This window comes from Salvia splendens, chromosome 14 (genome assembly GCF_004379255.2).
Source record: "Salvia splendens isolate huo1 chromosome 14, SspV2, whole genome shotgun sequence".
NCBI lineage: Eukaryota > Viridiplantae > Streptophyta > Magnoliopsida > Lamiales > Lamiaceae > Salvia > Salvia splendens.
In genome coordinates, this window is record NC_056045.1 from 13,701,605 (window position 1) to 13,715,992 (window position 14,388).

Sequence of the window (14,388 nt, forward strand, 5' to 3'; positions counted from 1 at the left end):
TCCACTGAGCAGTCGCTTCGGTCGGTGTCATACTCTAGCCATCTCGGCTACATTGTCATTGTCATACTCTAGCCGTGGACTTCTCGGCTTAGGTAAGTTTCCACTAATTTTCCAATTTACAAATTTTATCTTCCTGTTTGGGTAGATATGTTAGGGAGTTAGATTTGGGTTTATGAGAATATGGGTTCACTTCTTGATTTGGAAGCTATTAAACTTCTTGTGATGTCCAAACATTCTTGGTTGAAAGAGCAGGCCATCACTTGCTTATTTGTAGATTGGTGTTATCCCCTTTAAGAATTTATCTTAAAATTTGGGTTCAGCCATTGTGAAAGCTAGAATGAGTTTGTAAGTTTTACCAGAAACTCCCGTAGAGGGATTGGATGTACTGTCTTATAAATTTTAATTCTGTTACACGTTATCTTGATCTTTTGGGTTTCCCATGCTTTCACTCAGGATTTCTTCCTTGTTATGAGTTAGCAATTACAAGTTCTATTAATCAGCAACATTTAACTTATCTCCACTAGTTAACTAAATCTACACTTCTGAATTCTTTCTCAATTCCCGGTTTACTTTCATCGTTTTCCTTTTACCCTTTTGTTTCTTTATTATTTGCTTTCGTCTCCTGTGACATATTTATTATATTAAGGAGTAGTGGGGAATGGAGGTGTTCCTGATTCTGTTCAGACCGTAGACTTAAAGTTATCGCTCTGAAATATTTCTTATACATGGCTGTATCTCCCACTAAATCTAAAGTTTTATCTATTATGAGTTTGCATTCCAATTAAGATAGTTGATATATGTCTTTAAATCTTAGAGCTGCTGGGTAAAGTTAGCACACTTAAAATTTTTATGTGCTTGTATTTGTGCTTGGCGTTGTTGTATGAACAGACCCTTAATTCTTTAAAGTAAGTATGAATTTTTCTACTACAGCTTTTGCAACACTGTGAAGCTGAAAGTGTATCATACCTGGATGAGGTGGCCAGCAACACAGCAACTCAGGATATGGCACACACTCTGTTGGACTCGAGGTATTGGTTTCTAAAATCAAAGCATCATGCAGTTTTTGTCATAACTATAGAGAGATACATGTTCATTGCATTTATAATAGAAAAAGATTTCCTAGACCCTTTAGATCTATTGTTACAATTACATTGAAAAAACAAGTTTTGTACTCTGAAAATAAACTTAATTATTTTCCAACTTTTTCTTGTGATTTTTAACTACTTATTAGTAATGCTTTGTACTTGTGCTTGGTGTGGTTGTATAAACAGACCCTTAATTCTATAAAGTAAGTGTGATTTTTTCTGCTGCAGTTTTTTGCAACTCTGTATAAACATACCTGGATGAGTTGGCCAGCAATGGCAACTCAGGATATGGCAAAGTTTGTTGGACTCGAGGTATTGGTTTCTAAAATCAAAGCATCATGCAGTTTTTATCATAACTCTCAGAGAGATAAATAATGTTCATTGCATTTATAATAGAAAAAGATTTCCCAGACCCTTTTGATCTATTGTTACAATTACATTGAAAAACCAACGAGTTTTGTACAACCTTTTCTTGTGATTTTTAACTTATTAGTAATGCATAGCCGCAATTGGTCTATAACATTGTTTGTAGTATTTACTGTACATTAAGCATTGCAATATCTGCACTTTGAGAAAGATTTTTTGTGCTATACATATGAACAGTTGTCATTTTATTCATTTTTCCTTACTTGGTGCTATCATGGTCATTTGTTTTGTATAGGTTCCTGCATTGCGGAAAAAAGCTTGGTATAGATTCAAGACAGTTAAATGCTCCCTCCAATAACTCCCTCCAAGGGGCAACTTGAGCTTAATACAAAGCTCTTGACAAATGCCGTCTTATATGCTTCAAATTATCTGTCATTCATCATGAAGTATGTTTATAGGGTTTGTATTTTCTGTATGTATTTTGTGTAGTGCAGGCAGTGTGTAATGTTTTTTTGTATGTATGTGTAAATTGTGTGTATTTGTGTAGAGCAAGCAGTGTGTATATTTTATGTATTTTGTGTATAGTGTATGTAGTGCAGTGTGTTTTGTTGTGTGCGGACACTATGTGTATTTTGTGTATAGTGTGTGAATTTTACGTGTAATGTATAATATGTTTAGGAATACTTTTTGTAGTATATGTATACTTTATGTGAAGTGTGTGCAGTGCATGTATATTGTGTGTATAGTATACATTGAGTATATTTTGTGTTTTTTTGTAGTGTGTTCATTTTGTTTATTATGTACAGAGTGTATATTTTGTGTATAGTTCAAGTATGATGTACAATATATGTAGTGTGCATCTATGTTTGCAACGCATGTATTTTGTTTATACGTGAGTGTGCAGCGCATGGATTTTGTGTATAGTGTGTGTAGTATGTCTATAATATCTTGCGTGTGTATGGTCTGTATAGAATGTGTGTTATTTTGTGTAGTAAGCAACATGTGCGTTGTATGTATATTGTGCGTGGTATATATACTTTGTGTGCAATTTGAACTTTGTGTTATGATACATAGTATGTATATAGTATGTAATGTGTATGAAGTGTGTGCTATTTTTTTGTTTAGTGCATAGTATGTTCATTTTATGTAGATATAGTGTTTATGTGTTTTATTTATATTGTCTTTGTGTTTTTTTGTACCGTGGTTAATGTTTGTAGTATGTGCGACGTATGTATAAATTGTGTATTTATAGTGTATAAAGTGTATTTTATCTATATATTGTGTGTAAAGTGTGTTATTTTCTTTTGTGTGTGTTTATTTTGTGAATTGCGTACTAGTGTGTATTTTGTGTATAATGCGTGTGGTATGTGCAATCCATTTAGCGTATAGTGTATATTATTTATATTGTGTTTATGTATTTTATCGTCCATTTAATGTGTAGTGTATTTTATTTATACTATGTTTAATGTTTATAATATGTGGTATGTATGTATAAATATAGTATTTTATATGTACATTTGTTGTATAGTGTATATAAATATGTGCAACATATGTATACTAAGTGGTGTTTCTATAATGTTTGTAATCTCTGTATTTATTTTGTGTATAGTGTGTGTAGTGATTGTTTAATATGTATGTGTATAAAGTGTGCGTATTTGAGTGTTGTATATACTTTGTACTTTGTGCTATGATGTATTGTATGTATATGTAGTGTGTTTTGTTGTGTGCGGACACTATGTGTATTTTGTGTATAGTGTGTGAATTTTACGTGTAGTGTATTTTGTGTATAGTGTGTGAATTTTATGTGTAATGTATAATATGTTTAGGAATACTTTTTGTAGTGTATGTATACTTTGTGTGAAGTGTGTGCAGGGCATGTATATTGTGTGTATAGTATACATTGAGTATATTTTGTTATTTTTTTTGTAGTGTGTTCAGTTTGTTTATTATGTACGAGTGTATATTTTGTGTATAGTTTAAGTATGATGTACAATATATGTAGTGTGCATCTATGTTTGCAACGCATGTATTTTGTTTATGCGTGCGTGTGCAGCGCAAGAATTTTGTGTATAGTGTGTGTAGTATGTCTATAATGTCTTGCGTGTGTCTGGTCTGTATAGAATGTGTGTTTTTTTGTGTAATAAGCAGCATGTGCGTTGTATGTATATTGTGCGTGGTATATATACTTTGTGTGCAATTTGAACTTTGTATTATGATATATAGTATGCATATAGTACGTAATGTGTATCAAATGTGTGTTATTTTTTGTTTAGTGCGTAGTATGTTCATTTTATGTAGATATAGTGTGTATGTGTTTTATTTATATTGTCTTTGTGTCTTTTTTGTACCATGGTTAATGTTTGTAGTATGTGCGACGTATGTATAAATTATGTATTGTGTAGTGTATAAAAAGTGTATTTTGTCTATATATTGTGTGTAAAGTGTGTTCTTTTCTTTTGTGTGTGTGTGTTTATTTTGTGAATTTCGTACTAGTGTGCATTTTGTTTATAATGCGTGTGGTATGTGCAATCCATTTAGCGTGTAGTGTATTTTATTTATATTGTGTTTATGTATTTTATCGTCCATTTAATGTGTAGTGTATATATTTATACTATGTTTAATGTTTATAGTATGTGGTACGTATGTATAAATATAGTATTTTATATGTACATTTGTTGTATAGTATATATTAATATGTGTAGCATATGTATACTAAGTGGTGTTTCTATAATGTTTGTATTTTCTGGATTTATTTTGTGTATAGTGTGTGTAGTGATTGTTTAATATGTATGTGTATAAAGTGTGCGTATTTGAGGGTTGTATATACTTTGTACTTTGTGCTATGATGTATTGTATGCATATGCAGTTTGTGTTATTTTTTTATATTATGTAGTATGGTTATTGGTGTATAGTGTGTGCTTGTGTGTTTTATTTATCGTGTTTGTGATTTATTTATAACGTGTTTAATGTTTGTAGTATGTAACACGTATGTATAAATTGTGTATTTATTTGTGCATTTGTTGTGTAGTGTATTTTATGCATGTATTTGTAGTGTTGTGTGTTATATGTGTGTAGTGTGTGTGCTATGTGTGCGTGTGTGTTTTATTTATTGTGTTTCTGTATTTTACTTATACCGTGTTTAATATTTGTAGTATGTAACATGTATGTATAAATTGTGCATTTTATTTGTGCATTTGTTGGGTAGTGTATAAATAGTGAATTTTATGTATGTATTTGTAGTATGTGTATTTCGTGTATAATGTGTGTAGTATGTGCAATCCATTTAGTGTTTGTGTGTTTTATTTATGTCGTGTTTGTGTGTTTTATTTATATTGTGTTTAATGTTTGTAAACAGTATGTGCCACGTATGTATACTAAGTCTAGTGTATTTATCATATTTGTATAGTATGTGCCATGTATATATAAATTGCGTGTATATTGTGTGGGCAGTGAATAGTGTCTATTTTTTTGTATTCACCAGTATATGCATTTTGTGTGTGTTGTGCGTGGTGTTTATACTTTGTGTGCAATGTGAAAAGTGTGCTATGATGTATACATTGTCTATTTTTTTGTATTCACCAGTATATGCATTTTGTGTGTGTTGTGCGTGGTGTTTATACTTTGTGTGCAATGTGAAAAGTGTGCTATGATGTATATTATGTATATAGTGCGCAATATGTACCGAGTAAAGTGTGCATAATGTGGGTATTTCGTGGGGGCAGTGTGTGTATTTTGTTTATACTATGTAAAGTATGTGTATTTTGTGTGAAATGTGTGAAATGTATGTAATATGTGCATTCCATTTAGTTATGTATAAATTATGTGTTTTATGTGTATATTTGTTGTATAACATATAAATTGTGTATTTTGTGTTAGTATTTGTAGTGTGTGCACATGTGTTGTGTTATTTTATGTCTGCACATGTGTTGTGTTATTTTATTTGTTGTGTGTTTAATATTTGTAGTATGTATCACATATGTATACTGAGTGTAGTGTGTACAGTGGTGGTGTGGTTAGTAAAATAATGTTTCATCAAACAAGTCACAACCATTGGATCCTTAGATTGGATCGTTGGGTTAAGCTACATTATTCGACTAAGATGCTATATTATTAGATGAGTTACATTATTTTACTAAAATAGTACTCCCTTCGTTCCATAGTAGTAGAGTCATTTTGCCATTTTGGTACGTTTCATAGTAGTGGAGTCATTTATCTTTTTAGTAAAAGTCAACACATTATCCCTCTTACTTTTCCCTCTCTTGTTTTATTCTCTTTACTTTTCTCTCTCTCCTACTTTATTATCTTTTTATTTAATACATTACACACCTCTTTCTTAATCTCCGTGCCGAAAAGAAATGTCTCCATTACTATGGAACGTAGTGAGTACATTATTAGCTTAGCTACATTACTAGACTAAAATTTTCTACGTTATTAGATGACACGTGACATTAATCTAACCATTAGGTCACAAGATCCAATGAACTACAATTATTTTGATTTTTGAACACTATTTTCAATACAATAAAATAATAGAAAAAATTGAGAAAAAAATAAATCGTTAATGAGAAAGATTTTATATTCTAAAGCATAGCTTCAAATTTATCGAATTGTATTGCTTAAGTTTTACAAATCTTAAATTAGAGTTTTTAAATATGTCAGGATCAATCCTAACATATTGATACAAAATGTTTCACTTTCCTTTTTAGTTTGTCCTACTAAAAATTGTGACATTTTCATTTTTTGTAAAAATTCTTATATTAATATAAAATTTACATTTTCTTTCTCCATTTAATACATAAAAACTAATGTTCTTTTAATCTCATATCATTCTACAAGTGTGACATCTTTTATAGGATGGATGGAGTATTATTTAATCATGCATTCCCATATTAATTTTGTGACCGCCCCGACTTTTCCTATATCTTTTAACTTGGCCTGCCGATTTTTGGTGGGATACTAAGCGAAGGACAATGAACCCCGCACGCCGTGAGGCGCTGACATGGAATGAATTCAAGGAGGAGGTGTACAACAAGTACATTCCCATGAGCTACAGACGGGCAAAGATAGTTGAGTTCTACACCCTAAAACAAGAAAGCATGACGGTGACGAAGTACGACCGTGCTCTTTGTGAAATGACCCGATATGCATCCGAGTTAGTAGACACAGATGAGAAAATTGCTGAAAAATTTCGTTCTGGTCTTAGACACGAAATAAGGGTAGCCGTGGCCAACCGTAGAGGAATTACATACTTCGAGATTTTGAGTTGCACTTTAGATGTGGAAGAGGCACTGCCTAAGGATAAGACGGTAGCGAATCCTACACCACAACAACAACATAACTCTCGAGATAAGAGGAAATGGGACGGAGATCAGACTCCATATGATAACAAGAGGCAACAACCTAACAGAAACCTGCAGTATGGTAGAAGACATCAAGGGGCTAAATATAGGACTCTGCCCTGCGCCAAGTGCTCTAAGTTTCATTTTGGGGAATGCAGAGTGGAAGAAGTGGATGTTACAAGTGTAGTGGGAATGGACACTTCGCCAAGGAATGCCCGAGCAATAATAATGGAAATGGGGCAAGACAGAACAATGAGAGACAACGCCCGCAACTACAAGTAATTGAGGCCAGGCCAAGAGGAGATCCACCCCCACCCCCACACCGACAACAACGTCATGACAATAACGAGGAAGCTACTTGAGAATGGGAAGATAAGATGGAGAACACTATGAACCGTTTTTTTTATTTATGCAAATTTCTGGACGAAATTTTTGTTAAGATGGGTAGATTGTGACGCCCCGACTTTTCCGATTTCTTTTAAGTTAGTTTTTGGATGATCGTCAAACTTTTAGTCGAATATCGTTTCATATTATTTTGAGAGTTTATGGAATTTTTTTAGAAGTCCAAAATATTAATTATTTATTCTAGTCAAGCAGTCAAATTTTGGTCAAATATATTTCTCTCAAATCCCATTACCAAACGATTTCCCCATATCTCCACTCCCTAAAATCTCTCCAACAAACCAAATCTCCACATAATTTATTATATATCTCTTCCCACAATCTTAGCCAATTTTCAACGCCATTCCATTGTAGTTTTCTTATCTTCCGTGAAGTGTGAAGGAGAAATCGAGAGAGCACGATTTTGTTAATACCTCCTCTTCTGCAAGTTTTGCCTCTTCTGGAAGGTATATACACAGTCCCTGGTAGTATCTGCATTCAATTCCTCATAGTAGTTCATGAAATCGAACTTAGACTCTTGTTGAATTTCTGGAAATTTTGAACGATAAAGTTGCAAACTTTAATATCATTAGAGCTTGTTCTCTTGTTTTCTCTTCCAATCTTAGTTCTGCAAATTTTGTCGGCCTATTAATAACTGAAATCAAACAATTGGAAATAGTAAAAGATTTAGATTTGGGAAAAAGGGGAGAGGGACTTACCGTTGGGAGTAGCGGCGCTGCGACATTGACCGAAGAGATATCCGATTGTGGTTCCTTGTTGTTGCGAGGGAGTGAAGAAGGAGATAGGAGAGTTGGGATCGTTTATGTCTTGGTGAATTGTAGAAGATGACAGAGAGAAAGAGAGAGTGAGATTGAAGGAGAGGAAGAAGATGGGAACTCTGTTTCTAATATTTTGGTGAATTTTAGAGAGTGAGGAAGTTGCTGTTTTGAGATAAAATTTGAGAGAGAGAGACCTGTAGGTGGTGGAGTAATTTAATAAATAGGGAGCATTGTTTTGTTCTTTGAGAACTAGAGAGAGTAGAATTGATTCCTAGAGCTAGAGGGTAGAGACGTGTGATGTGGGAGTATTTCATGTTACGGGCTCTTTTTCCCTCTTTAATTTTTGTTTAATTATGACATTCTTATCTTGGACTAATTTTGAGAAAAAGGAATATGTGGCTGGGAGTATATGTTTTTAAATTCGTTTATTTAGTTATTTGCCTTGTTGGGCAATGTTAATATTTTTGTTCGGCCATTATTTTGCTATGAGCCAATTGGAATTTATTTGAGGAAATAGATTAATAATGGAACCAATTTAGATTCAGCAGGTAAGACTTTAAGGTTAGGAATACATATATGTATGTGTGTTCTAGTTTTGGGAGTATATATCTTTTCATTTAGTTTATTTACTTTTGTTGGTATACTAAATAAATTCTTTAGTGGACTACTTTAGTTAATTGTACGCTTGAGCCGTAGGCGGGAATTATTTTGGGCAGATTACGTGGCGAAGAATTAAATTAGAAAAATATAAGGACTTTATGCATATATTTCTTTGTGATGGGCGAAGGATAATTTGAGCATACACGTAGGATGCATGCATTGTTTTAACTAAGCAATTTATTTAGCAAAGTCTAATTTTGCATATCATGCGGTTTCAAAAAGGGTGAACTTGTACATGTTGTTGCGGTTGGGAACAGAAAGTGGTTTGAGGAGTTAAGCGTTTGAGGTGGGCTTTCTATCGTACATTATTGTGTAGGCTTACTTTTAAATTTACGCAATATTTTTCATGTATTAGTTATGTGCTTAAATTCCAAATATGTTGTGTCATGTCGTATTTTATTTTTGAGGATGTGCCTATCTGATCGCCTAGTGGGGAGTGAGTCCCTACTAGAAGTTATGAGTTTAATCGAATTCGGGTTTGTCTAGGGAGTGAGTCCCTATTCAAGCTAGTGTACACAGAGGGGATCGTGCGCTATCTTTCGAGTTGGCCGATCTAGTGATCGAGAATGTGGCAACGTTCTCGTTTCACATATGAGGTTCAGATATGGTACAAGGAGAGAGAAAAATGGGCTGCAGCTATACTTTTGAGCAAGGAAATGTTTTGGTGACTTGGTCTTTTATAAAACCCTGAGTTCACTTTTAAATGCTGACACAATATTTTATGAAAATTATTTTGGCATGTGTCCACTGAGTGCATCAAGTACTCAGCCCTGCATTTCTTTTTAAAAATGTGCAGGTAGAGCGTGACGGGTGCGGTGGGTGTTGAGCAAGACCATTGAAGAAATTTGAGTGTCTAGGATGTGTCATGTCTTCACACGTGGCATATTCCTTCTCTCAAATGCTTCCGCTGAGTAGTTGTCTTTTTGAGTTCTTGTAACGCTGAGATAATATTCATTTTTAAGTTGTTGATTGTTGACATACTCTGATTTTATTCGAGCTATGGTCGAGTTATGTTGTTTTCCCCTTTCTCCCCCGCTTCTTTAATCCTCCCCTAGTCGCGATCAACCGTGTTTTCTATCCTTAGGAAATGCGGGTGTGACAAATTTTTTAGAATTCTATTGAATTTTATAATGTCAATCAATCCGTCCCAATGAAAATGACCCCTTCCTTAGTCGGCACGTGATTTTATGCAGTTTTATTTTGTGTGTGAGGTGGATAGAATAAAGTAAGAGAGATAGAATAAAGTAGAGATAAAGTATTTCTATTTTTAGTAATAGGTCATTTTGGATGAGACAAACTCAAAAAAAGTCATCTTCGGTGGGATGAAGGAGTATAGTTTATAGTCCCTCCACCCACAAAAATTAGGACACATTGTGAAAGACACGAGTTTTAATGTGGAATTGGTAAAGTAAGAGAGCAGAGAAAAAAGTAAGAGAGAAGTAGTGTTAGTGGAATGTTAGGTCCATATTATTAGTAAGAGAGAAGGGAAAAAAGTAGGAGAGAAGTTGTTGAAAACTTTCTTTTTCTTAATGTGCTTTATTTTTCGTGGACAACCAAAAATGATAAATGTGCTCTATTTTTCATGGACAACAAAAAATGATAAATGTGCTCTATTTTTTGTGGACGGAGGGAGTATCTTTTTGTGGAGTATTCCGTTGCGTTCCCCCCTCCCACTTCACACGTGTCTGCCCTCAGATGAGGCTGTGAAGTGGAAAAAGGTAATGGCCAGTATGGCTGACACACAGACATACCAAAACACAACAAGACATACTTATACTAAAAACTTCTCACACTTAGACTATATAATAGGCTAAGTGGGAGAGTTTAAAATCTAAACAGAAACCATCAAACCTAAACATATATATACAACAAACTCCTCACACTTAGCCTATTATATAGTCTAAGTGTGAGTTGACATGCATACGAAAAAGAAAACAGAAAACACAAACACATGCGCCAAAAATGGCAAACCCTTTACTTCTCACACTTAGACTATTGCATAGGCTAAGTGTTATGAAAGGGGTTTGCTCACATACTACACAGATTATACTACCTGAAAACACAACAAAACACAATTAAAATACGAAAAACTAAAAACTGAAAATAAAAAGAAAACTAACTGGTCACTATGGTTGGTCACTTGTTCCTCCTGCTCCTTCGCGGGGCAGGTTGTGGTGCAGGTGGTTCTTTTGGTTGTTCCTCCTCATTCTCGGACTGCTTGTTCCCAGATTCTGCCGACTCTTCGGCATCTCCTTCCTCTTGTTTCTCTTCTTCTGTCTCGGTCCCCATGGGTTCATCATCCTGGCCTCCATGGCCACTCGGTCCAACTTCACGGACCAACTTCCCGGTCGCCAGTTCTTTCAGGATTCCTTCCATCACAGTTGCCAAACGGCTTAACTCCGCTCTTACTTTCCTATTATCATCGGCTAACTCTGCCACTGCTTTTTCCAACCTCTCCTGCCTCTGCTTCTGCGCTGGTGTTCCCTGGGCTGTCGTTGCTCTCCCGGCTGGTATAGCTTCTTCTCCCATCGCGTAGAAACGTGGTATGCCATGCCTCATGTAAACGGTGTTCGTTCGGATGAACAAAGGTGTATCAAAGAGGCCAGGAGGGTCGACCATCGTCAAGGGGGATAAGTCCTCTCTCTCCGAGATAGCTATGTTGTTCCTGAAAAATACTCCCAATATATGGCAGAGGGAGAAGTTTCTCGCTGGGTGGGTGGCGATGAGGTGACACTGGTACGCGGTCCAGAAGCCCAGGTGCACTGTCCTTCCGCGCTTAGCGCACCAGAGGAGGTACAGTTCGGTCATTGAAGTTCGGACGGTGGAATTTGATTGCCCCAACAAATTAAAATCCAGGTAAAGCTGTACCAGACGTAGAATCAGGTTGTTGAAATGGATGGAGCGGGAGATAGTGGACTGGAACTGCCCTGCATCAGGGTGAGTAAGTTCCTCCCAGGCTTCCTGGGGCTCAAATTCCACATGTCTGCGGGGAATTCCCCGCTCCCTACTTCTCCACTCAGGCCCTATGGCCTCCTCCAAACTGCACATTCCCAGACGCACGGTCCACTCAATCAAGCTCATTCGTATCTCTCCGCCAAACAGCCTAAAACTGATACATTCCTCATCTAGATCAGTGGTGACCTTAAACCTAAAGGTCGTGAAAAACTCCTTCGCTAATCTAACCGGGACACTCGGATCTCCATTCTCCAACAACCACTCAAAACCCAACTCAAGCAAATAGGCCAAAAACGACTCACGAGCTTCCAACTCATCCAAGGAAGGGAAATGGAGTACCTTTCCACATTTAACCTATTTACTCTTGTCATCCTTGGTGCCGAAAGCATCTTGGAGCTTTTTGGAGTCGAAAAGTTTCATCTCCTCCACTAACTCGTCCGTGAGCTCCACTGCCCATCTTCTGAATCGGAGTCTCTCCGCAGGAGGATGTAATAGCTCCCGATGATCGCCTGGGAGTTGTTGCTCCTTGTACTCCTCATCCTCCATGGATGTATCGCTATCTGATTCGGATTCATCGCTGGCAGTGTAATTGTTATCGCTTGACTCTCTGCGGTTTGGTAGGGTTCTCTGAGTGGCTTCAGTTATGACTACGCCAGTATTGAATGTGCACTGCTTCTTGCTGCTGGGCTTCTTCTTGACAGGGGCTTTCCCTTTCCGTTTCCTTTCTACTTGATATCTGGCTTCCTCTCCGTCATCCTCGTCTTTCTCTTCTTCGGGTTCCTTCTCAGCTTGTGTCGAAAGTGGATCCTGGGTAGTAGGGCCGGTCTCTCCGCTGGTACGGGCATTGTCAATTCACTGCTCCTCGTGGCCTACTGACTTGGATGCGAGGTCCAGACCCTCAGCCATCCCGTCAGCCTCTTTACCTTGGCCACTCGGTGTTGGAGAGACCGCTTCGGTTTCCATTGCAGTATCCTCTAGGTTAGTAGCAGGTAAAGACTCCTCCCCAGGTTTTGTGGGAGTGGTCCTCTCCTCTTCACTCAAGATCTCCACGGGATCTGCCTCCGTGTTCGGCTTCGCCTTACTAGCTGCCCACTTTCCTAAGCATCGTTGAGATACCCTTTGCGGCTTTGGCCGACTAGCCTCAGGTTCGCCCTTCAACACCAACTTCCTCTTGACGGCCTTCGGTTTCATCACCGGAGGTGCCACTGGGTTGGGTACTTCTGGTCTTGCTTCTGTTTCTTCTGTTTTTACATGCACATCACTCTTCCCCGCCTCTGTCTGGGGGTTCACTGACTCTGGCTCTTTCTCTCCTGCCCTGCGTTCTTCATCTTCTCCTACTGCCCTAGATGTGAGGTTTAGATCCTCAACCATCATGGCAGTACCATCTTCCCTCTGGTTTACTCCATCCAAAATCGCCTGAAATTCGTCATCCGTCATTAGGCCTTGTTTCTTGGTCGTCTCATTTAAATCTATCTCTTCCCTCGCCGTTCCTTGAGAAACGGTCCCTGCCGCCAACGTTTTCTCTAGTTCATCATCTCCCTGTAGGCTCCCCTATTCCCTGCTTTTCCTCGCTTCACGTTCATCTGAGTGAGAATCGTAATGGGCAGATATGGGGTCAACCTCCATCGAATCACTTTGTTGTGGAGTTTGGGAGGGTTCCGAAGATTCTGGCGGTACGGTTACCGATGGAGATTTTCTTTCTGGTGGAATTTCAGCAGAAATCGGAATGGAAACAGTTGGTTGTACCGTGGATTGCACATTCGGTTCAGATGGGGTTCCTCCGGTCATACTCAATTTTCCCCCTATTTGACTAAAACCGGCCAGCGCCGCCGCCCAATCTCTGTTAGGGTCCTGCAGTCGAAGGAATTCCGCCATTGCATCCAAGGAAACCATTGTTGGCGCCTGAGGAGTCGGCTCCGGTGGTTGTGGGCTTGGCGGCCGTTCTTCCCGCGGCGGTGGTGATTTCGGAGTTTCTTCCCTGCGGGTTGAAGTGGGTTTGATTTTTGTTGCCCATGCTTTCTTTCCCATGGCTTAGACCTGTGATTTCTTGGGTGAATGTGGGTGGTTTTTGTGGAGTGATGGTGGAAAAATGCAGAGAGAAATGGAAAAATTGAGGGTTTGTGAAATGAAAAATGGGAGAGACGGTTCAGTTATGGGGTGGAAAAAGGGTAGTTGGGTTTATAACCGGTGATAGGCGGTTCTAGGTTTGTCACGCCCGCATTTTCTAAGGATAGAAAACACGGTTGATCGCGACTAGGGGAGGGTTAAAGAAGCGGGGAAGAAAGGGGAAAACAACACAAATCGACAATAGCTCGAAACAAACAGGAATAGCTCAAATAAAATCAGAGTATTATTTCAACAATCAACAACTCCAAATGAAAATATCTCAACAATACACGAACTCAAAAGAAACAATATTTAGCGGAAGCATTCGAGAGAAGAATTATATTATGTATGAAGACACAATATATTCGGAACATTTAAAACAAACACAAATCTTTACAAGCTCTGCTCAACACCCACCGCGCTCGTCACAGCTCAACCTGCACATTTTAAAAAAAGAAATGCAGGGCTGAGTACTTGATGCACTCAGTGGACTCATGCCGAAAACATTTTATAAAAATTATTTATCATGCCATTAACGAGTGACCTCGGGGTTTTAACTTTGAAAGGGCCCGAGTCACTAAAACATCTCACGAACATCATCATCATCAACCTCAACATTATCAACATCACCATACCATATCTGAACATACATGACAAGGAATGTGGCCACATTCCAAGCCACTAGACCGGCCAACTCAAAGAGATAGCACACGATCT

The 14,388-nt window shown here is 37.6% G+C and overlaps 1 protein-coding gene and 1 long non-coding RNA gene across 3 annotated transcripts; both read left to right on the forward strand.

Annotated features, from left to right (window-relative positions):
• The first annotated feature begins 927 nt into the window (after nucleotides 1-927).
• Nucleotides 928-1,995, forward strand: LOC121765199. The gene is made up of 3 exons (XR_006042789.1): nucleotides 928-1,028; nucleotides 1,314-1,397; nucleotides 1,747-1,995. It is a non-coding gene; the product is annotated as an uncharacterized LOC121765199 (long non-coding RNA).
• A 4,377-nt stretch (nucleotides 1,996-6,372) lies between these two features.
• On the forward strand, nucleotides 6,373-9,593 carry LOC121764647. 2 transcript variants are annotated; one of them, XM_042160670.1, is made up of 2 exons: nucleotides 6,373-7,638; nucleotides 9,407-9,593. In XM_042160670.1, exon 1 carries the CDS (start codon nucleotides 6,422-6,424, stop codon nucleotides 7,070-7,072), a length of 651 nt encoding a protein of 216 aa, XP_042016604.1. In that variant the 5' UTR covers nucleotides 6,373-6,421; the 3' UTR covers nucleotides 7,073-7,638; nucleotides 9,407-9,593. The 2 variants fall into 2 exon arrangements, with proteins under 2 accessions (XP_042016604.1, XP_042016605.1); XM_042160671.1 differs by lacking the exon at nucleotides 9,407-9,593 and adding an exon at nucleotides 8,833-9,118.
• The last annotated feature ends 4,795 nt before the right edge of the window (nucleotides 9,594-14,388 follow it).

Excerpts from the sequence above, each read along its gene's own strand:
- LOC121764647 (XM_042160670.1), top strand. The coding sequence starts at position 6,422 with ATGAACCCCGCACGCCGTGAGGCGCTGACATGGAATGAATTCAAGGAG.